The 21,199-nt window shown below is 37.0% G+C and overlaps 6 protein-coding genes and 1 long non-coding RNA gene across 8 annotated transcripts; 4 read left to right on the forward strand and 3 right to left on the reverse strand.

Annotated features, from left to right (window-relative positions):
* LOC104788528 (L-cysteine desulfhydrase-like) lies at positions 803–2,869 on the forward strand. The gene is made up of 2 exons (XM_010514298.2): positions 803–2,289; positions 2,494–2,869. Exon 1 carries the CDS (start codon positions 915–917, stop codon positions 2,277–2,279), a length of 1,365 nt encoding a protein of 454 aa, XP_010512600.1. The 5' UTR covers positions 803–914; the 3' UTR covers positions 2,280–2,289; positions 2,494–2,869.
* LOC104788529 (protein FAM192A) lies at positions 5,892–7,382 on the forward strand. The gene is made up of 7 exons (XM_010514300.2): positions 5,892–6,017; positions 6,118–6,192; positions 6,274–6,331; positions 6,483–6,538; positions 6,700–6,762; positions 6,844–6,921; positions 7,051–7,382. The coding sequence occupies exons 1-7, from the start codon at positions 5,964–5,966 to the stop codon at positions 7,306–7,308; spliced, it is 642 nt and encodes a 213-aa protein (XP_010512602.1). The 5' UTR covers positions 5,892–5,963; the 3' UTR covers positions 7,309–7,382.
* On the reverse strand, positions 8,640–11,477 carry LOC104788530 (probable pectinesterase/pectinesterase inhibitor VGDH2). Its single transcript, XM_010514301.1, has 2 exons — positions 10,237–11,477; positions 8,640–9,546 (listed from the first exon to the last, which is right to left on the reverse strand). Exons 1-2 carry the CDS (start codon positions 11,327–11,329, stop codon positions 8,858–8,860), a joined length of 1,782 nt encoding a protein of 593 aa, XP_010512603.1. The 5' UTR covers positions 11,330–11,477; the 3' UTR covers positions 8,640–8,857.
* Positions 12,708–13,617, reverse strand: LOC104788531 (pectinesterase 5-like). Its single transcript, XM_010514302.2, has one exon. It carries the CDS (start codon positions 13,542–13,544, stop codon positions 12,888–12,890), a length of 657 nt encoding a protein of 218 aa, XP_010512604.1. The 5' UTR covers positions 13,545–13,617; the 3' UTR covers positions 12,708–12,887.
* Positions 14,960–15,369, forward strand: LOC109133035. Its single transcript, XR_002037899.1, has 3 exons — positions 14,960–15,002; positions 15,107–15,205; positions 15,305–15,369. It is a non-coding gene; the product is annotated as an uncharacterized LOC109133035 (long non-coding RNA).
* On the forward strand, positions 16,436–17,979 carry LOC104788532 (protein CAJ1). Of its 2 annotated transcripts, none has more exons than XR_002038348.1 (6): positions 16,436–16,631; positions 16,737–16,829; positions 16,919–17,090; positions 17,175–17,435; positions 17,523–17,661; positions 17,776–17,979. XR_002038348.1 is itself a non-coding variant. In XM_010514303.2 (6 exons), the coding sequence occupies exons 1-6, from the start codon at positions 16,566–16,568 to the stop codon at positions 17,828–17,830; spliced, it is 417 nt and encodes a 138-aa protein (XP_010512605.1). In that variant the 5' UTR covers positions 16,438–16,565; the 3' UTR covers positions 17,831–17,979. The 2 variants fall into 2 exon arrangements, 1 of the variants encoding a protein (XP_010512605.1); XM_010514303.2 differs by having other exon boundaries at positions 16,438–16,631; positions 16,919–16,949; positions 17,403–17,435.
* Positions 18,069–20,919, reverse strand: LOC104788533 (ras guanine nucleotide exchange factor B-like). Its single transcript, XM_010514304.2, has 3 exons — positions 20,561–20,919; positions 18,976–20,479; positions 18,069–18,878 (listed from the first exon to the last, which is right to left on the reverse strand). The coding sequence occupies exons 1-3, from the start codon at positions 20,850–20,852 to the stop codon at positions 18,671–18,673; spliced, it is 2,004 nt and encodes a 667-aa protein (XP_010512606.1). The 5' UTR covers positions 20,853–20,919; the 3' UTR covers positions 18,069–18,670.

Raw genomic sequence — 21,199 nt, forward strand, 5'->3', positions numbered from 1 at the left:
ACCATTTTTTTAATGGTTTTATTTATTTACTATTTTTAACATTTTTTAATTTAATGATCAAACAAATTTTATTACACGTGTTTACTTATGAAAGAGTTTTAATTACAATGGGTGCGGTTCCAATAAAAGACAGAGTTGAGAGAATATAATGAGATTCAGACATAAACAAATATTCCACTACATAACAATAATTTTAAGAACACCAAACCAATTTTTATCACTGAAAATAGTATTTACGATTAGGATGAATATTAATTTTGTGTTTATGTTGTAACAATTAAAGTATATATATTATATGAAACAGTACCATATTTATATATATAAGTAAATTTCTAATTTGATAAGAGTTTTTGGCCAAAATATGTACCTCAGGACATTTCCAATGAGAGTATATGTAAACAAATTTTTTTTTTGTTATTAAAGGAAAAAAATAAATAAAAAATATGGAATAAGCAAAAAAAAAATAATCAGGTTGATTTATAAACTAATCTTCGATCCATTTGAATAATAATGGTTAGGTCATGGAATGAATAGCTAATTTTATCAATCGTCAGCTAATCTCGCGCATGTCATATAGTAGCCTACCTTTTTGGCCCATTAAGGCCCAAAATTGAAATGACGGTCCAAATCCTAATATTTTCATTAATGAGAAATTTCATAAACTTATAGTATGATTAAATTTTATTAATCGTGCAAACGATCATCACATGTCAAATTTTTTTTAAAAAAAAATGTTGAAATTTTGAAATTTTTTTCTGAATTGTCGGGAAGCGCAAAAGTGTTACCGCACCACTAAATCGACGATGACGTAGCAACAGTGAAATGATTTGACCCACCCACAAAAAACAACCACCCCACAGTCTCTCTCGATTTGGGGATTTCCAGAGAAAAAAAATAAACCCTAGCTTCTTCCGATGGAGGCGGACGAGCGGCGTAACGGCGATCCATCGAATCACAATCACCGCGCACCGAAGAAGCCCCGCCTCGCTGGATTAATAACCGAGTCAGATATCCGGTCCGAGTTCGCTCACCACCAGACCGGAATTGCTCGAATCAACAACGGTAGCTTCGGCTGCTGTCCTGGATCCGTTCTCGAGGCGCAGCGTGAGTGGCAGCTTCGGTTTCTCCGTCAGCCTGACGAGTTCTACTTCGACGGTCTCCGTCGTGGACTCCTCGCTTCTCGAACTGTGATTAGTGACCTAATCAACGCCGATGACGTTGACGAGGTCTCGCTCGTTGATAACGCCACCACCGCCGCTGCTATTGTTCTTCAGAAAGTGGGGAGGTGTTTCTCCCAAGGGACGTACAAGAAGGATGACACCGTAGTCATGTTTCACTGTGCGTTTCAGAGTGTGAAGAAGTCGATTCAGGCTTACGTCTCTCGTGTGGGAGGCTCTACTGTTGAGGTTAGGTTACCTTTCCCTGTGAATTCGAATGAAGAGATTATCTCGGTGTTTAGACAAGGATTAGAGAAAGGTAGAGCGAATGGTAGAACGATTAGGTTAGCTATCATTGACCATATAACGTCAATGCCGTGTGTTTTGATGCCGGTACGAGAATTGGTTCAAATCTGCAGAGAAGAAGGTGTGGAGCAGGTTTTTGTTGATGCTGCTCATGCCATTGGTAGTGTTAAAGTTGATGTTAAAGATATCGGAGCTGATTACTATGTGAGTAACCTCCATAAATGGTTCTTTTGCCCTCCGTCTATCGCGTTTTTCTATTGTAAGAAACGTAGTTCTGAGTCTGATGTACATCACCCTGTGGTGTCTCATGAGTTTGGAAATGGTTTGCCTATAGAGAGTGCTTGGATTGGGACTAGGGATTACAGTTCACAGCTTTTGGTTCCTTCTGTGATGGAGTTTGTAAACAGATTTGAGGGAGGGATCGAAGGGATAATGATTAGGAACCATGATGAGGCTGTTAGAATGGGTTTGATGCTTGCTAATGCCTGGGGAACAAATCTCGGGTCACCTCCTGATATGTGTGTTGGGATGGTTATGATCGGTTTACCTTCAAAACTCTGTGTTGAAAGTGATGAAGATGCTACCAATTTGCGGTCATATCTGCGGGTGCATTACTCAGTCGAGGTTCCTGTTTATTTTCTCGGATTGAGGGATGGTGAGGAAGGAGTGAAAGACAAAGAGAGTGGACTAATTACTGCGTATGTTCGGATTTCTCATCAGGTTTATAACAAACAAGAGGATTATGAGAGATTGAGAGATGCAATAACAGAGCTGGTCAAGGATCAGATAACTTGTCAAAACCTACCCGCAGTGTAGTAGTAATCAGGTATGTTTCAAATTTTACAATCTTGCTTATCTTCTAAGAGTAGATTCTAAACATAAGAGCTTCTTACCTTTTGGCCTTGTATCTAGCAAACAACTTTAGCTCTGTTTCCATGTTCTAGGTGATACTTGCTTGATTGTATATGAATCAAACCCATTTAAGGGGATTATTGCATTCTTCTAATCAGAGATGTTGGTTTGGTGGCAGATATATATATGTGGATAATCCACAAGAGCCTCGTTCTGACTCTTTCATAGATCAAACACATGAATCCGGTGTAACAATAAGGCGTTGGAAGAGCCACGGGCAAAGAATCCGGATGTAACTTTATTAATGAGCTTGTGGAGGAGCGGCTTGCAATGGAAGATGCTAATAACCTTGAGAGGCCCTTTCTTTTTATCAGTGTTTTTTTTAACGTTTAACGGGCACTGTATGATGATTATTGCAAATAAAATGATGCCCACTTTATCTTCCTCAAACATTCTTGCATTCAAATGTTGTTTCGTAAAATTCCAATAATTTTTCTTTAATTGAACTTGAAACTTGTTATCCCACATTGATAAACAATAAGCATATTCATACTTATGTATTACACACACATCATGTTTCTCTTATTTTCGTTCATTAGGTCATTATTGTCGTTGACTGATTTGAGTAATGAAAACAATTGTTTTTTTTTTGTTTTTTCGACTCTGTTCGAATTATGTCTGGAATCTTCGGATTTAGTGGTATGTTTCCTGAATATTTTCTCTATCTTAGTCCAATCAACCCAAAATCATAGCAGAAACCTGAGATACTTGTTTCATATTGTCTTGTCTTAGCTATTATCATTTAATCTCTGGCAGAGAAGAAGGTGAGTATTCCTTCATCTCTATTCTCTCAGATACATTCTGAGGGATCAGTTTATGTATTTTGAGTTTTGCGTTGATTCTCTGATGAAGCCGAGACATGACTCATTATGTGTTTTAAATTTCTCTAGAACACTCGCTGAGAGACTTGTGAGCGATATTGAGAAAGTGATGCATGAGCTCGATGAGCTTCCTTAGCGAGTGATCCACAAAATATCTCTTGGGGAAGAGAAGAGTGAAGCTAACAGCGGTAACTTGATGGTGACTGTTAAGAAGAGCGATATCGATATCGAGAAGCAGAGAGACATCATCAAAGGCTGGAAGATGTTAATCGAATATTTTATTTTTATGAAAAATGTTTGAAGACTTTATTAATAATGCGTTTGCATTGATTTGGAGATTTGAAGGTTTCGTTTCCTTTATTGTTGAACCAAGTTTCTTTTTATTTTGATTTGTATTCCGTTTGATACTATTGCAACATTATGAAATAATTTTATGATGGCTGATTTTTACTACCATTGCTTTTTTTCTTTCTATAAAAAAGTATATTTGAATCTTTGACCTTCAAAGTGAATTTTGACTGCTACCTCATAATTAAAGCAATGAAAACAATTTTTCTTCATTACTCAATTATAGAAGACTTTATGTTGTTATTCGAATAGGTAGAACGAGTTGTAAATCAAGATCAAAGTGGATTATAAAATAAAAAACATAACTTAAAAAAAAAACAAAAAAAAACCCTAATAAATCAATACTTCGAATTCTAACCAAAAAAAAGAAACCCTAAGCTGGCGAAGGGGCAGGAGATAAAGCAGGAGATGAAACCGCCTTGTTAGAACAATGTCTTTTGATAAGGCCATTGAAGAAGTGGTTATGGAAAGATCCAAACACGGTCTTCACACAATCTTCTTTCATATTTTGGATTGCGGCGCAACAATCAGATCCAATAGCTGGTTTGTGGGTGATGAACGCTTTTCTGATATCTGCAAAACAAGTTTTTACCTCCTTGCAATCAGCCAAGCATTTAGCAACTTCCGGTGGTGGGTTGAATGGAGTTGGGTGGAAGTGGCCAGCTCTAGGGGATGGGAAACGTGGCTTGTGGTACCACCAATGGAGCTTTTCATTACGTAATGATGGAGTTGGCTCCAGAATCCTTGCTGTGACTTGGGATGTGACACAGCATGTAAAGAGAATTATAGCAACAAGAACTGTTGGAGTATTCATCTTGTTTTGTTGAACGAGAAGAAGAAACAATTTACTTTTCTTGTGATGGTTTTACGATGGTAAAAAAACGTTAGTGCTGCTTATATAGAGGTTTAAGCAAGATTTAGATAATTTCAAATAATCTATGTATATTTATCAATGAAATATATAATGAAATATGACGTTATCGCACATATTTTTCTATTTAATTTCGATCTAGATAATAATTTAGACCTGTAAAAATTATAAAATGATCTATTCCAATTCAACACAGTTTTGGGCCAATCAAGTTTAATGATATTTAACGTGTTCAATTTGGGCTGACAATTTGTCAGAAACTGGACCGTATAACACATCTTAGGGGGTATTATTGGATCCTTGATTTTAATGGATTTAGAAATCCAAGTTAAATCATCTGTTATTCAATCATTCATTTTAAAATCTTTATTAAAATTCAGTGTTATTGGATGTATGAATTCTAAATCCTAATTAAAATCACCCCTTATTCATTATTAAAGATTTGAGTATGGATTTGATTTCATATTGGATTTGGATGGATTTGAAAATATGTTTTACTTGTAAATATAGAGATTGAAATCCTTGGTCTCCACCTAGTTATTTGGGTGGATTTGGAAAAAAAATCACAATACGTAATAATGAAATAAATAATGACATGATAATAATAAGTTAATAACACAGAATTCAACCAAATCACAATAGGTTATAATGACATGATAACACAGACTCACAATACGTTATTTGGGTGCTAACTATTATTACGATGCAGTCAAAGTGCTTTTACGTAAAAATCATAAAGAGTATTCATGCACGAACATAACAATACGTAACAATACGTAAATATCAGACATGATAATTTCGGACATTATATTAAATGATGCTTTGACAAGGAACACTAACAAAGATTGTACTTGCATGTGTTGGTTTACATAATTTTCTGCGAAAGTTTTGTCGAACGAATATTTTTCCAGAAGAAATCGAGAGTGCAGAAGAAGTTGTTGAAGAAATTAATGACGATGATAATACTGAAGTACTTACAACCCAAGAACAACAAAGAGACTATGCCGACGAGTGGAGAGAGACAATAGCATCAAATATGTGGACTGTTTCACTTGAGAATGCTACATGAGAAATTATTTTTATAAGTTCTATTTCTTTTATAACTTTTGAATTCTATTATCTAGGAATTTCAAATCCACTTTCTTTGACTTTCAAATCCACATTATTTGATTTTCAAATCCATATTATTTGATTTTAAAATCCATGGATTCCATGTGGATTTCCAAATCTTATAAGGATTTCAAATCCATTAAAATCAAGGATCCAATAACCCCCCTTAGTCTATTTTATTCACCTACTTGAAAGTACAATCTTCAAAAAAGTCGAAGTACGAAATTGATACAGATAAAACCTGTAGGGTAAAACCCAAATAGATTAGGAAACCTATGGGTATTTCTGGAGAATTTTAAAACTCTTGAGATTTTAGTCAGTATAATGACACGTGTCATCCATCGGGCGGTTTCTCGGAGAGTAAAAGGATTCACCGGAACTAAACGCAAAGCGGTGATTGAGTTGTTTGCGTAGAGGAGGAAGAAGAAGAAGAAGAAGATGGCTGAAGATACAAAACCAATTAGGTTACTAAATTTCGTCTCGGAGGACCAGGTTTTTTTTTTGTGTGTTTCTTGTCTCTTTCTAGATCGAAACCCTAGCTTTCTCAAATTCGATTTTTAAATTTTTGTTTTTTTAATTTTTCGTGATTCAGTTAGATGAATCGAAGAAAGAAAGAGGTGAAAGAGTTGAAGATGGAACATTCCAGAGAGACAGGGCTCTCTTCGAGGTTTTTTCTCACTCCCACATCCCTTGTTCTTCTTCTTCCTCACTTGTAATGTGTTGTTTGACCTAATATACCAAATTCCAGATTTTGAAAGAGAACAAAGACAAGAAGGACGCTGAGTTTAATGAACGATTCAAGCATAGTGAGTCTCATTAATACTTTTGCATAACCGTATTAGTATTGATTCCGTTGTTTTAAGCTGTGATCGGTTCTTATGTCAAGAAGAACCTTTGTAGTGTGTAGTTTACGAGATAATTTAGATTAGTCTTCCTTTCTATTTGGGATTTTTCCAGGACCACCTAAAGCTCTGGATGAAGATGAGACTGAGTTTCTTGATAAACTGGAGATGGTGAGCTACTTTTTTTTCATGTTTAGTGAGTACTTAACTAGTATATTGCAAATGAACTGCATATGGTTTGACCATTGTAGATATTGGTGTTAGTGACCATGACTTGATCCTTGGGGTTATAATAACAGCCTCATTTGCACTTGTTTTTTTTTTGCTTATAGTCAAAGAGGGAACATGAACGGCAAATGGCAAATGAAGAAGAAGAGCAACTTCGTAGTTTCCAGGTTAAGTTTCTTTTTGAATTCTTGAATAACACAAAATTAACAAAGTTAAAAGATGCTAGATTAAGATTGTCAATTTTTCAGGCAGCGGTTGCAGCACGTTCAGCTATCATTCACGAACTCAAGGATCCAGCACCGCCACCACCAGCTCTTACCGCCAAGGTTGAGTGTATGTCATGTGATTCAAATTGGAATGTTCGATAGAATTGTACAAGTGTTCATTTGAGCATTTTGAATCACAAAGATAATATATATATATATATATATATATATCTTGGATCTCTTTTACAGGAAGTTAAACCAACCGGGAAAAGAAATCCTGCAACTCGTCCATTTAAGGCAATAGTAAAAGTCAAGCCACTACTGAAGAAGGCTAAGGCGACTGAGAAAGAAGAGGAAGAGATTCCAGGGAATGGAAAACCAGCCAGCCAAATCGACCGGACTTCTTTGGATTCCGTTAAAGGCAATGTTACAGGTAAAACTACTGAACCTCTGCTAACAGGGTTAGGCTTAGTCTCATATAGTGATGAAAGTGAGGACGATGATTAATATTTTTGTTTTACTGACACAAGAATCTATAAACAGTCTCAATGAATCTAAACATTGAAACTTTTTGGTGTCAAGTCTCATTCTTTCCTTTCTCCACTATGACTCGATTCTTAACCACCGCAATTACATCAGCATTCTTGTCGATAACCGATGTGCTACCACCACGGTGGTAAGGTTAATCATAACCCGGTCCAATGCATCCTGAACCACACGCTCTGACTCAGCGTCTAGAGCACTCTTGGCTTCATCAAGTTCCGGTTAGTTTAAGCTATTCGACTTTGGAATTTTGGTTCGGTGCGGTTAAAGTTACCTGTTGTAGGCCACTGATGAAGCCATGAGCGTTTGATAGCTCAGCTGAAGATACGATTTCGGTTTCAGTAGCATCTCCTCCTTTACCATAAAGCAATGTTTGCTCTGATCGTTTCATTGAACAAAACCGGTTCTTGGCTCACCATCCCGGTTTGCTGTCTTAACCATACCAGCTGCAATGTCTTGATCTCAACTCCATCAAGAGTTATCTGACCAGATTCAGGGTCGTAAAATCTCTGCAACAACGCAGTCACAGTTGATTTCCCGCTTCCGCTCTCTACAACCAATGCTAGCTATTGTCTGAACAGAGAAACGAAAACAAAATAAGAGAATTTATAATTTAATTGAACCGAACTGAACCGGAATTATATCAAACTAACTGATCTGGTTTTAGTTCTTCTATATCATTATCAAGAAGACAAGAACTCTACGTCAACAAAATTCACACCTTTCTTCAGCAAAGGCATCGTAGGAACGTGTACCCACCAAGTGCTTTTAGCCAATGCCACTTGTAGTATGACTCTAGTCCGTGTATAAACAACCGGAATATTGTCGATTAAGGACAGGTCCAACCAACACGACAGATAGGATCGGTTCACATGGTTGACTTGATCAAACCGGAAATTGCTAATGGCTTAAGAGTTTGCTACGGTATGGAGGCTCGCTTTTGTTAACATACACTTCTCATATTAAAATAATATTTGCCACAATTAACAAATCTATCTAGACATAAACAATAGCAATGCAAAATGTTTATAAAATTTATTTCTCAGATGAATATTTGTCAAAACCAGTACATGTTTACATCTAATTCGGAATAATTTTTGGTTTGTCTAATTTTATTTTTGTTTTTATTTTTGTAGTTATAAGAAATCATGAAAGTGTAAAAATAGAAACTTTGTGCAAATGATTCTGGTTATCAAATTTTTTTAGAATGAATGACAAGTATATATAAATATATATAGAAAAAATACATCAAATTGGTATAAAGAAAATTTGTGATTTAGAACCAAAAAAATAGATTAAAAATGAAACAAACTTTGTTGTTTCTCTTTTGCAGGTGAAACAAAAGGAATCTTAATACAAACTTCATCTCAACACGTCTAGAACCCTATCTTATATATATAGTAGCACAAAAAGAGCCTTGATCCCCGTAGACGATGTCGTATCGTTACCTTTACATTATCACATACTGTTTTATTCTTTACTTATATATTTTTTTTTTACCGTTTTTGTTTTCTTACAATCCTAGCTGGACGGGCACGTTGGCTTCTTGGATCCAATTAGCAGGACCAACCCAGTTAGCCACGGTGTATTGTTCAACCTCAGCCGCATTCTTAGCGATCTTAATCCAAGGAAGCCTCTGACTAGGGTTAGCTCCCGGTCCACGGTTGTTGAACTCAATGTATTTAGCAGTCAAGTGGTTTTGTTCTCCCTTCCACTCGGTCCATCCTACTGGTTGGATCAAATCACCCATCTCAGTTCCAATAATCACAGTCGTGGCAAACTTCTTCCAGGGACGTCCTAGGTAAGACTTGATGGTTAGCTTCTCAGCTTCGAGCTCCTTGTCGGGCATGATACGGCAGTTGTGGAGAACGATACCGATCTTAACCGCTGCACCCTTTTCATTACCGTCGGCTGTAACGTAGTTGGATTGTCCGGGGGTTCCCTTTCGGACGAGGATTAGAGAGTTTTGGATCACAGTTGCGGATTTTCCGAAGATGAAATCCACTGTACCGGACACAACAATGTTCCTGTAGAACTGACGTCCGTTGTTGACGTAGAGTGTGTCTTGGTAAGCGTCAAATCTACAGTTGAATATGACCGCACGGTCTCCATTCACACGGAGTGCGACCGCTTGGTGTCCCAATGGACCGGCTGTGTTCTTAAACCCGATCCATTTCGCCATGAATCCCTCAGATTCAACCTCTGCATGTTGTACATATGTATTAAAATGTTAGTACGTAAAAATGGCTCAATGTAGCCATGCAAATCAATAAATAAGGTTTTGGGGACTTACGAACGGTGGCACTNCTTCCACTCGGTCCATCCTACTGGTTGGATCAAATCACCCATCTCAGTTCCAATAATCACAGTCGTGGCAAACTTCTTCCAGGGACGTCCTAGGTAAGACTTGATGGTTAGCTTCTCAGCTTCGAGCTCCTTGTCGGGCATGATACGGCAGTTGTGGAGAACGATACCGATCTTAACCGCTGCACCCTTTTCATTACCGTCGGCTGTAACGTAGTTGGATTGTCCGGGGGTTCCCTTTCGGACGAGGATTAGAGAGTTTTGGATCACAGTTGCGGATTTTCCGAAGATGAAATCCACTGTACCGGACACAACAATGTTCCTGTAGAACTGACGTCCGTTGTTGACGTAGAGTGTGTCTTGGTAAGCGTCAAATCTACAGTTGAATATGACCGCACGGTCTCCATTCACACGGAGTGCGACCGCTTGGTGTCCCAATGGACCGGCTGTGTTCTTAAACCCGATCCACTTCGCCATGAATCCCTCAGATTCAACCTCTGCATGTTGTACATATGTATTAAAATGTTAGTACGTAAAAATGGCTCAATGTAGCCATGCAAATCAATAAATAAGGTTTTGGGGACTTACGAACGGTGGCACTGAGTGAAGTAGTCATTCCTGGGTTAAGCTTAACACTTTTGTTGTTGGTAATGATGGTTTTTGTAGCACCATCACCGAACATGAAAATGTTGTTCTTCTTCTTAGGGATCCTGACCATTTCATTGTAAGTACCAGCCTTGATATGGATGATGCACCTTCCAGGGTTTTTGTCAGGGCAAGCGTTAACCGCCTCAGAAATGGTCTTGAACTGTCCACTTCCATCCTGGGCCACTACGTGAGTTGCCTTGATCTTACCGCCACCACCACCGCCTTCACCGATACCATCATCACCAGCTGCACCGCCGGCTGGAGCACCACGTCCGGCATTAGCCATAAGCTTCCTGTCTTTATCAGCAAACCAGTTGGGTAGTCCCTTTTCGTCGGTGTCCTCAAGAAGGCGACGTGCAGGGCCGGCTCCGGCTCCGGTTCCGGCTCCAACAGTTACATTCTTCATATCGTCGAGTTTGACACCCATTTGGGACATGGCGGTAACAACAGAATGGAAGATATCGATAGCGTTACTGGTCAATACCTTGGAGTTAGCGATTCCTTCACCCATGATCTTCTTTAGATCAGCTTCCTCGATGTCGTCAAGACAATCAGTTTGGTAGTTGAAAACTCCGGTTAACCACTGTTTAAGCTGGTCAATCTTAGATCCACTCTGTTGTAGATCTTCACCCATTTCTTCAACAATGGTCTCAAGATCCTCAAGAGCGTACATCAATACTCTCTTGCAGTAATCAAGAACGGCTTTGTTCGTCGGGCTGATGTTGGCCCCCAAGCCTCCTTCGGTAGAATCCGTGAAGTTTGAAGACTTGGTGATAGCCTCTTTAGTAGCCATCATGAAGGCTTTGATGAGCTTACTTGGATCATCACTTTTGACAGGCTCTAGTGTTTTTGCGCAAGAGCCTTGGTCTGTGGTTGACTGACAAATTGTCTGAACAGCTTTCTGATGGGAGTTTATGGGACCGTTGGAGTCGCCATTGCTGCCGCCTTTATTAATAAACGTGACAACTCCTATGGCAACACCCACCACCAGAAGGATGGATGCCACAGAGACCACAACTTTTCCAACCGCCATTTTTCAATATTTTTTTTTTTGGTTTTTATATATTTCCTTTTTTTGTATTTTTTTTTTCTCTCCCTCCGGTTTTATTAAGGAGGTAACTAGGAGAGGGAGGAGATTGTTTTGTTACTAAAACAGATCCCGGTGGTTTATTAATGAGGCTGGTGGATATTGTTGTGCATTGTGGAGACATTCTTATAGGATTTGTAGTTTCTAAAATTAGAGGGCCGGGGTTTGCATGGAGGGAGAGATTTAAGATGTTGAATGGCTGAAATTTTTTTTGTAAAATATTGGCTATGAGAATAAAAATTTGTGACCACAAGATGATTTGATTTTGTCCTGATCAACAGTTCATTTACTATAAATAATTCAAGAAGGAAAATAACTTTGTGGCAGTAACTAGTTTATTTACATCCTCTAATTTTAATCTTGTGAATTTATTTTTGGACGACTCATTCCTAAGTTTAGTGATCTATCCGAAATTAAAATTTCCGAAAACTTCTTCTCGATAGTTTGCTCTCATCCTTTAAACTTCTTCTAGTATACTGCTTGTAAAAGACTGAGAGAAAACGACTGATATATATATATATATATATATATATATATATAGTCTATGACGGTATATATCAACGCATGAATGGTATATTTTTTTGAGTGAGATTACTATAACTCTTCTTTAGTTCTTAATTACAATGAAAGGATTTAATTTTGGGGTTTTGACTTAAATTTGCTTAAAGGTTCGAAATGAGTGTTGTTCAAGTGAAAACCGAAATCATAATTGTAGAAAATACTCAATTTTACGAAATATGATTCAACCTCTTCCTATGAATAGACTTTGTCAACCATAATAAGAGCTATTGTATGTAGTTAACTGTCACTATACTTGCATTTTGTTAATGAGTTACCAATCAGATCCAATCTATAATTAATAGAAGGAGCAAGCGAGAACACATTTGTAAATGACTTTGTCGTGATTCTCTTCCTAGCTCGTAATGTACATGGAGGCAAATTAATGTGTATATATAAAACGATATAGATGTTAATAATACAGTTAGCCCTTTTATAATTACCAGATATATACGGTAGTTAATTAACAACCGTAAACTACTTTAATACACGGTGGATTGTGGAATGAAACGTTTTTGTTCTAATGAGCTATCTATAATGATGTTGTGCATGCCAGCATCGAATGAGATTCTCAGTTTTTTTTTTTTTTCATTAGTTACTATAAGAAAGTCCTTATTACTAGCTATAATACAACCTCTTTTAACCGATTTGAAGGCTAAATTATTTAGATATAGTTTTGTTGTGCACGTTATGTCATTATTTATAAAACTGAAGATATTTTAGTTAATATGTCGAATAAAAATAGACAAAAAAAAAATATGCACAATTGATTAATATAATATATCCTTTCCAATCATCACCAAATCCGTCCGAACATGTAATAAACCTATAAAACATACATCACAAATAACGCATAAATCATACGTGATAGAACCAGCCATGCATCTATGATTCCCATTCGCGATCGCTCTAGGTTATATTTAATCATTACATCGAATCCCTTAAATCAGTAATAATAATCAGACAACGGTGGTGGTCGGGGCGAAGTGTCGTTCTCGTTAAGCTTCACCTTAATACCAAAAGTCTTGAAAATAGTATTCAAATTATTAAAGACATCAAAGGAATCACTAGATAGCTTCTTCCCAGCTCCAATCCCAATCTCCACTTCCTTGAGCAAATTCTTGTCTTCAATGTCATCCAAACAAGTCGAATGATACCCCATGATTGACATCAACTCCTTCTTGCAAGCAAAATAGTTATAAGCCAACGTCGTTACATTTTTCCCCATAGATTTCCACAAATCAGCGAAATCTTCCAACGCGTAATTCAAGTTTTTCTCGCAGCTGTTGATTACAGCCGTAGCGATCAAGCTTGATTTGTGTTTTGGTTTGCTCTCGGTGAGGAAAGTAACACTTTGCTTCACTGCGGTCTCAGCAGCAACGGCTAACGCTCGGATCAATTCGATGGGGTCATCGGTAGGAACGGGCTTGAGGGTTTTGCAGCAAAGACTCGTGTCAGTTTGGATAACGGTGCATATTCCCGCGACTGCTTTTGCGTGAGGTGTGAAAAGGTAGTTGTTAGTGGGTTTGACGGATGCAGCGGTTGCGGTTGCGGTGAGGGAGAGAAAGAGAAAGACAAGTTTGATTATCGGAGTGTTCATCATGACGATGATGATGATTGGTATGAAAGGAGAAAGGGATCGGAAAGGAGAGCGAGCGGATTGATCGGAAGGAGAAGAGAGGTTTGATATAGAAAAGATGCATGTTTTTTTTGTATATTTATAGTTCTGTCTAAATTTGGCAGTTAATTAGGAATTTCGAGTAATTTTATATCTGGTAGCGAGTGAATTGCGCGTTAGTTTTAGGGTTAAAACGGTTATGCAATTAATATATATTTTCGCTATACATATATATACTTTAATACTTTTAATGCAAATATGGATTAAAGTGTAATGTTTTTCTTAAAAAAAAAAATTAATATTACAAACTTTTAGGTTTAGAAATGATACTCAGAAATTTTTTTTAAACAGTTCCTAAATTATCAAGACGTGTGTTCCTAAAAACTTTAACAAATTATACTAGAAGGTACATCGTCTTAAAAGTACATTGAAAATATGATAATTTTGATAATTTGACATTTTGTTGCCGATGATAATTTTAAATTGGTACATTGATTATATCTATTTTTTTTGTAATTATATTGAAAAAATGATTTTTCATAAATATCTAGAGTACCTCAGCTTCCGTAGTAGCGACGACATCGCTCCCCTCTCCCTTTGTGTATATCGCAATCAATCGAGCAGAGGGAATTAAGAGCCAAAACCGAAATTGATTTCCAATTGCAGTGGTTCAGCAAAAACCGAAATTGAAATCGGTTTAAATTTCCGGTTCGGATTTAAACCGGGATTGGGCAGCCCGCAGAGCAGCCTACTCCTCATTCATATTCTCTCCGCACAGACAGTTTTAAGTTCCCGTCTCTCTTTCTCCGGCGATTTCCCGATTCAATATTTATTGCGCGACCAAAGATCCTTCTCTCAGATGAGAGTGAGAGGTAATGGTGAAGTTCTTAGTCAAATCATTTCTTATCAGGTAAATGCTATTACAAGATTCTTTGGCGTACAAGACTCGTCAACTAATGTGACTTGAAGAAGACATTGTTTTTGTCTGAGAAACCCTTTCACTTCTTCTTTTTAACTCTCTTTGGAATTCAAAGTTTATTTCCTTTATATATACTGTAACTCGTCTTTTAAGTGTTCACCCTCGTCTGATAAACATGTTGTCACTTGGTGGTCTGAATATGTTTTACTCTGGTTCTCAGATAGGTAGTATTATAATGTCTACAAGCTCGATCAGTGAGAAAGAAGCAAGCAGAAGGTTAAAATCCTGCTTCTAGGATAGTATAATATCCAGTATGATTTGGTGATTGTCATTGGTATGATTTCGTTCCTGCTAATGTGGTCTTTATCAAACCCAATCTTCACTCTGTGTGAATAATCTCTTGAGTATAAGTTCGCATATATATTCTGTTTTTGCTTACCCTCTAATCATTTACTTGGATGTAATTTTTTGCAGGTGCTACTAACAAGCCACATGAGTTGGATGATGCAGTGCTTAGGAGATTGGTAAGAATGTTATCGGTCACCAGGATTTTTCATATCCGCCAATAAGCTTCAAGTATTACACTTTCAAGTCAAAGTAACTAATAATAAGCTTCCTTATGTTGCAGGATATTCAGGAAGCGATCTTCAAGCACTATGTGAAGAAGCTGCGATGATGCCAATCAGAGAATCTCGGTGCAGATATTCTTACCATCCAAGCAAATAAAGTAATGAACCTCTTTCTTTTAAATAAGTCTCTCGAATCAATTTTTTGAAGTGTCTTTTGAGTTTGAACGGTTTGATCAATATATGTGTAAATGTAACAGGTGAGACCGCTACATCTGATGATTTGGTGATTGGCATTTATCTCATCTCAAATTCATAAGTAAGTTTTATTTTCTCACCTCATTTTCTTTTTAGTTTAGTTTATAGTAGATATTTGAGAATTTATTAGTTAATTTTTTAAGCATGATGAGCTAGTTTATTAGTATATATATGATGTTTTTAGTTAATTTTTAGTTTAATTTTATATTTATTAACTAACTTCATATTGTTTGTGATTATAGATATGTCATCATCACAAGGTCGTAATATGAATGCAAACATGGATCCTCCTATACGTAGACGGGTAACTTATAATGATTCAAGTGTTATTTATCTATCTAGTTTAAAATCATGTGTATTGTTTAAATAATACACTCTTAAATAAATAACTTTATTTGCAATAACTGAATTTATTTAGCATTACACATATCTTTATATATCTTATTTCAATAATTATATTATTATTACTCTGTACTAATAATATATTATTATTATTACTCTGTACTAATTATTATTATTATTATTATTATTATTATTATTCAAGAGTGTATTATTATTATTGTAGGTTTATTTAGCTTTACACATATCTTTATTTGATCTTGTTTTAATAATTATATTATTATTACTCTGTACTAATTAGAAAAAACCGGATCAAAGATACACTCTTGGAGAAGAAAGAACTTTGATTGAATTATACGATGAAGTACTAGCTTTAAATAATTATATGTTTAAAGACCCGAGACAACCAGGACGAGCATATAGTGTTCGTAAGTTCAACGAAAAATTCAATCAAAACATGAAGTGGACAGACATAAGATGTATAAATTTTACCATTCATAATGGTATGGTGTTATGCATACTATTGTATAGGATATAAAATGCTATATTTTATTGAAAAAAAACAGAGTAAGGTTTTGATACTTATCAAAAAAAATATGATATATAGTTTTGATAATTTGACTAAAAATCTATATATTTTGTCGTCTACACCAAATTAAATTGGTACATTGATTTTTTTTTTTTTTTTTGTAATTATATTGAAAAAATGATGTTTCATAATTTGAAAAAGTGTAATATATTGATTACTACATCGTCTTAAAAGTATATTGAATATATATATATATATATTTTTTTGGGTTGAGTGAGAAACTGAAAAGTGAAACGCGAATGGTCGTGAGAGGTACACGTATGATCCTTGAGTCTTAAAGCGACTCTGGAGAGAGGCGAAGCGTAGGAGACGACGCGGGAAGCTAATTGGAAAAAATGGAGGTGGAGGAAGCCAAGATCTTGCTCGGCTTTCCTCCTGGTTCACGTCCCGATCCTTCTCAGGTCTTCTTCTTCTTCCTGATTCGATTACTCTGCTTTCGATCACTCAATTCGATATTTAGGGGTTTGTTACATATTTTTGTTTGATATGAATCGAATCGATGATAGGTAAAAGCTGCTTACAGGAAGAAAGTATGGGAATCGCATCCTGACCTATTTCCAGATGACCAGAAGATCCATGCTGAGTCTTTGTTTAAATCGGTTACTATTTCCTTCTCTCTATTTTTTGTTTGTGGATCAAAATCTTACAAGACAACATTTTATTAAGTTAACAGTCAATTCGCTTGCAGATATCTGAAGCTTACTCTTGCCTTGACTCTGGTATCTCTCTCTCTCTCTCTCTGATATGACCTTTCCTCGGTGTTATAGTTTAGAATCCACAGGTCTGCAAATAACCCAAATGAGAGAGCTGCTAGGTTCCTGTTGTGTGAAATCAGCTTTCCTCATGACAAATGAATCAAGGTCCATTATTGTGTAATGCTTTTGCAAGTCTGGATGTTTCTCTTGTTCCCAGATGTTAACATAGTTTTGCTATTGACATCACAGATTTTGAGAGTCCTTTGAGCTTCTGTTGTTGGAAGAATGTGATAAAGAAGAGACCATCACATACGATACTACTATATACACTGTTGTATTCTAGATCATTTGGGTTTACAAGTCCGCAGATCAGGACATGCTTACTCTGAAATGATATAAAATGCTAAAATCTATTATAAAACATTCTCAACTATTGTCTCTATTTGTAATTAACACATTTCCTCTCTCTTTTTGCAGGTGGTGTTAGGGATCAAAGATATTATAGAGCAGGTAAAAAAGACTACTCAACACTCTCATATGTCTTCTTAGTGGGTTACACACATTGATGAGACGCTCGATTTGTAACATTGTGATAAGGCGCGTATTCGAGGGTCGTCAGGACTGGAGTTCCACGGGCACATGCATCTGCCAAAAGAGGTAACCCTTGGTTGATCGGCGCACCTTTCCTTCTGATCGTTTTAGGAACCATTGGACTTGGTGGAGTCAAAGCTAACAGGTTCGTTTATCGTTGCCACCCTATCTCTCTTTACTTAGCTTATACTTGAAAACACTATTGATTTTTATATAAATATTAGTATCTATTGGTATTTTATATCTTTGGCATTTGCAGGGCTTATAATCTGCAAAAACAGACGTTCCCGTCTCACAATCCTTTTCTTCCTTGATTCGGAGTCTCTTACAACATCACATTTTGAATAATTGGTTATGTATGTAAGCCTTGTATTATTGTACTTGATACTGTATGTAAAAATTATGATGTTACGAATTTCTCAAAAGATTAAATACACCTAATAATTCTTTCTTGCGTTTTGAACTAATACACTTCAAAATTTTGTAATACTAATGTATGTAGGTATATTATTGGTTCACATAATTATTAATTAAAAACAATAAAAAGAAAAGTACCAGTAGAAATAATATCTCCAATACATAAACATAAAGGGAAATTCATGGTTCAGAATAAAGACATAAGTAACTAAAAAGAAAAGAAGAGGAGAAATTACAGATATTATCATTCCAACGTCAGTGGGATTTCACGAAATTTAACTGTAACCTCTTAAGACCAAAAGAAACAAAATAACTGTAACTAATGTAGAAACACTTAGGTGATGCAGAGGTTCCCAATCACATGTTTATCATTCTCCCACCATGAAATTGTGCAATCTTCTTGGTGATGGCAACGCTTAAGGCTTATATGAACCCCAACCATGTACTAATACATGACAAATAGATCCAAACCTTAAACCACCCCCAATTGTTTTTACCCTTGTCTCTAGACTAAACCGACCAAAGTAAAATGAAAAGAAAAGAAACTAGTGCTGCTACTATTAAGAAGACTTGTACTTAAAGACTTCAGAATCATCTCATTCTGAAGTTTTAGATATGAAAAACACTATTTTCCATGTCTTACTGCTCTCTAATATTTTGGTATTCAAAGTAGTACCCATATTTGCTCTGCTTATGGCTGCTACTCCTTCAATATTTCACGGAGCAAAGATTGAATTTCAGGCATCGGTTTGGATACCTGTATCCGTTTCGGTTGCTGTCTCGTTTGTAGTCTCTGCATCAAGACTAATAGTAATTGGTTTCCATCCTGTTTGATGATGACTAATCCATTTCTTCGTGGTTGCTGTTATATTCAAGATCTGCAGTATGTCACCTAAAGTGAGCTCTTTTAGACATTCCTTTTTCAGAACTTGTGCAGCTTCATACCTATTTATGTAATCAAAAGAGTAAGAAAACGAATTTACAATACTACATGGGTAAAGAAACTATTAAAGTTCTTTTAAGAAAAGCAAACTATTCTCACCTGCACTGAGTTGCTGTAAACGCCGCTCGCCCAGGAGATGATTTTAGAAACTTTTGTAATCTATCCCAAGTTGCTTTTGGGTATTGCTTAGGGTTTCCCCCTAAAGGATTTACACAGTTCCATAGAGTTTCATTTCTGCCAATGTAGAGCTTTAGTTTACCTACATTATTCACCATGATCATATGGTGCTCTAGTGCACCGTCCAAAGCCTTCTTTACATCAGTACCACGATGCTTTGGATCCCCGTACTGAATGCAATCCGAGATATTAGGCTCGGTAGGCGAAACTTTTTCAGTTTTCAAGATGTTAAGAGCATGTAGGATAACACCTATAAGGCCTTGAACATACTCAGATGGTGGTGGACACTCTTGCGTTCCCCACATACCATTGCTTGTCCCAGATCCAGTAACCACTGGAGGCTGAGAAGACGAAACTCCAGTAGTGGACGTAGACTGAGTTAATGGGGCACTACTACTCCGTGGAAGGTAACCGTTATTTGGACTAGGAGAATATGAAGATTCCATCTTTGGTCTGAATTCTTGTCTAACTTGATGGTTGAAGTTAGGACGATTTTGAGTTTGACTCGGATATTGAGACAGACTGAGATTGCTGATATCAGGAGCAGTCAAGAGAGGTGGAGACGAAAACCTAGGCCCGTGCATAGGACGGAAACCGTTACCAGTAGGAGGATGCAGGTTCTCTGGGCGATAAGGGCGGAACACATTACCATAAGGTGGCTGCATATTAGGAGGAGCACCTGGCCTAGCAGCATTGGGATAATAGTTTTGAGCATGATTTGGAATGTTATTATTTCCATTATTCCAAGAAGGATCAGGGTTAGGGTAAGGTTGTCTAGGAGGAAAAGGAGGACCAGGTCTAGGAGTATAATTGTACTGTAACTGATTCTGATTCTGAGGATGATTACTCATGACATTACCAGGGAAAGGGTTAACATTGCTAGAGGGCTGCTGCTGCTGGCTACTGGCAAAAAACTCATGTGGGGCTTTCTTAAACTGTTTCCCTTGAGTGTTGTTGTTCTGTTGTTGTTGTTGTTGTTGTTGTTGTTGTTGCTGACGGTAGATATTGATAAGCTTACTTTCCTGGACTTTAGACTGCTGGTTTGATGGTTTTGGAACGTATTTAACCTTTGATTTGTTGTTAGAATCAAGAGGTTGTTGTTGGCTTGATGATGAACTTCTAGACACAGAAGAAGATTGAACACTGGAACTGAGAACAAGTTGTGAGCTTTCGCTAGGCGTGAGAGGACATCCACCAGCTGATAAGCTAGTCCAAAGCCACACAGTCCTAGCGGCATGAATAAGCGGCACTGATGCTTTAAGAGGCTGAGCCAACAATATATTGTAACGTCTCATCCTCAATCCATGAAGCGCATTGGAGAAGTCTCTGTCTCCTGAAATCAACATAAAATTCGCAGGAGCAGGATTGTCTAATGCCCAAAACAACATGTCCACTAGAATCTTCTTATCACTCGCATCTTTCACTCCTAATCAAAACCAAACAATAAAATTTATTAAAATCAAGTTACAGAGAAGTATATTTAGGGTTTAGGGTTTGAGAATTTTACCGGCAGGGACGTGGTTGAGAGCGATGCCAGTAGAGTTAAGAGCGTGTTGGATTGCTAAAGGGATGAGATTGGTATCTCCATAAGCAGAGATTGAAACGGGACCACAGTAGTTCATCTTCCCAAGCGCTGAGGTAATGTTCTGCGCAATTCCATGAGCGTCATGACCTTTGGGGACTTGACAATTCCCTATATCCCACCACACTGACGTCTTCGCCTTCACGTACTGACCTTCAGCCATCTCCGCCGCCATCACCACCCCGGATTCACCATCCCCCGCCGTGTTCGTCGTCATCTTCTTGTTTTAGGTACTTCGAATCGTCAGAGGGCTTTCTTTTGTTTTTAATAGTATTATATTAAAGACTTTAAAGTATATCTCTTCCTTATTTATATTTATTTATTCCGCGTCAGCAAGTGTGATTTGACGATTTTATCCCTGAAATATCGGTATCATGAAGGGTAATTTAGGAAATGACAAATAATGCGTTTTGATTGGTGCAGAATCGTGGTTAAATGCTTTGTTGGCAGTGGTTGAGTGGAAGCCCCTCGTGTGCGCCGTTTCGTTTACGTCCGTTTACTTTCTAATTGACGTACGTTGACCTCTTGACTTCAACGGAGAAGACTCAGCGTTTTTGTTTTCAA

This window comes from Camelina sativa, chromosome 5 (assembly GCF_000633955.1).
Source record: "Camelina sativa cultivar DH55 chromosome 5, Cs, whole genome shotgun sequence".
Taxonomy (NCBI): domain Eukaryota; kingdom Viridiplantae; phylum Streptophyta; class Magnoliopsida; order Brassicales; family Brassicaceae; genus Camelina; species Camelina sativa.

Bases quoted from the DNA above. Each gene is read 5' to 3' on its own strand.
- LOC104788528 (XM_010514298.2), top strand. From the start codon at position 915: ATGGAGGCGGACGAGCGGCGTAACGGCGATCCATCGAATCACAATCAC.
- LOC104788529 (XM_010514300.2), top strand. From the start codon at position 5,964: ATGGCTGAAGATACAAAACCAATTAGGTTACTAAATTTCGTCTCGGAG. The intron at 6,539-6,699 runs GTGAGCTACTTT...TTTTGCTTATAG, and splicing joins TTCTTGATAAACTGGAGATG to TCAAAGAGGGAACATGAACG. The intron at 6,922-7,050 runs GTTGAGTGTATG...TCTCTTTTACAG, and splicing joins CACCAGCTCTTACCGCCAAG to GAAGTTAAACCAACCGGGAA.
- LOC104788530 (XM_010514301.1), bottom strand. From the start codon at position 11,329: ATGGCGGTTGGAAAAGTTGTGGTCTCTGTGGCATCCATCCTTCTGGTG. The intron at 9,547-10,236 runs GTAAGTCCCCAA...TACAACATGCAG, and splicing joins TTCACTCAGTGCCACCGTTC to AGGTTGAATCTGAGGGATTC.
- LOC104788531 (XM_010514302.2), bottom strand. From the start codon at position 13,544: ATGATGAACACTCCGATAATCAAACTTGTCTTTCTCTTTCTCTCCCTC.
- LOC104788532 (XM_010514303.2), top strand. From the start codon at position 16,566: ATGGAGGTGGAGGAAGCCAAGATCTTGCTCGGCTTTCCTCCTGGTTCA. The intron at 16,632-16,736 runs GTCTTCTTCTTC...AATCGATGATAG, and splicing joins CACGTCCCGATCCTTCTCAG to GTAAAAGCTGCTTACAGGAA. The intron at 17,662-17,775 runs GTTCGTTTATCG...TGGCATTTGCAG, and splicing joins GGTGGAGTCAAAGCTAACAG to GGCTTATAATCTGCAAAAAC.
- LOC104788533 (XM_010514304.2), bottom strand. From the start codon at position 20,852: ATGACGACGAACACGGCGGGGGATGGTGAATCCGGGGTGGTGATGGCG. The intron at 20,480-20,560 runs GTAAAATTCTCA...GGTTTTGATTAG, and splicing joins TCTCAACCACGTCCCTGCCG to GAGTGAAAGATGCGAGTGAT. The intron at 18,879-18,975 runs GTGAGAATAGTT...TTACATAAATAG, and splicing joins TTTACAGCAACTCAGTGCAG to GTATGAAGCTGCACAAGTTC.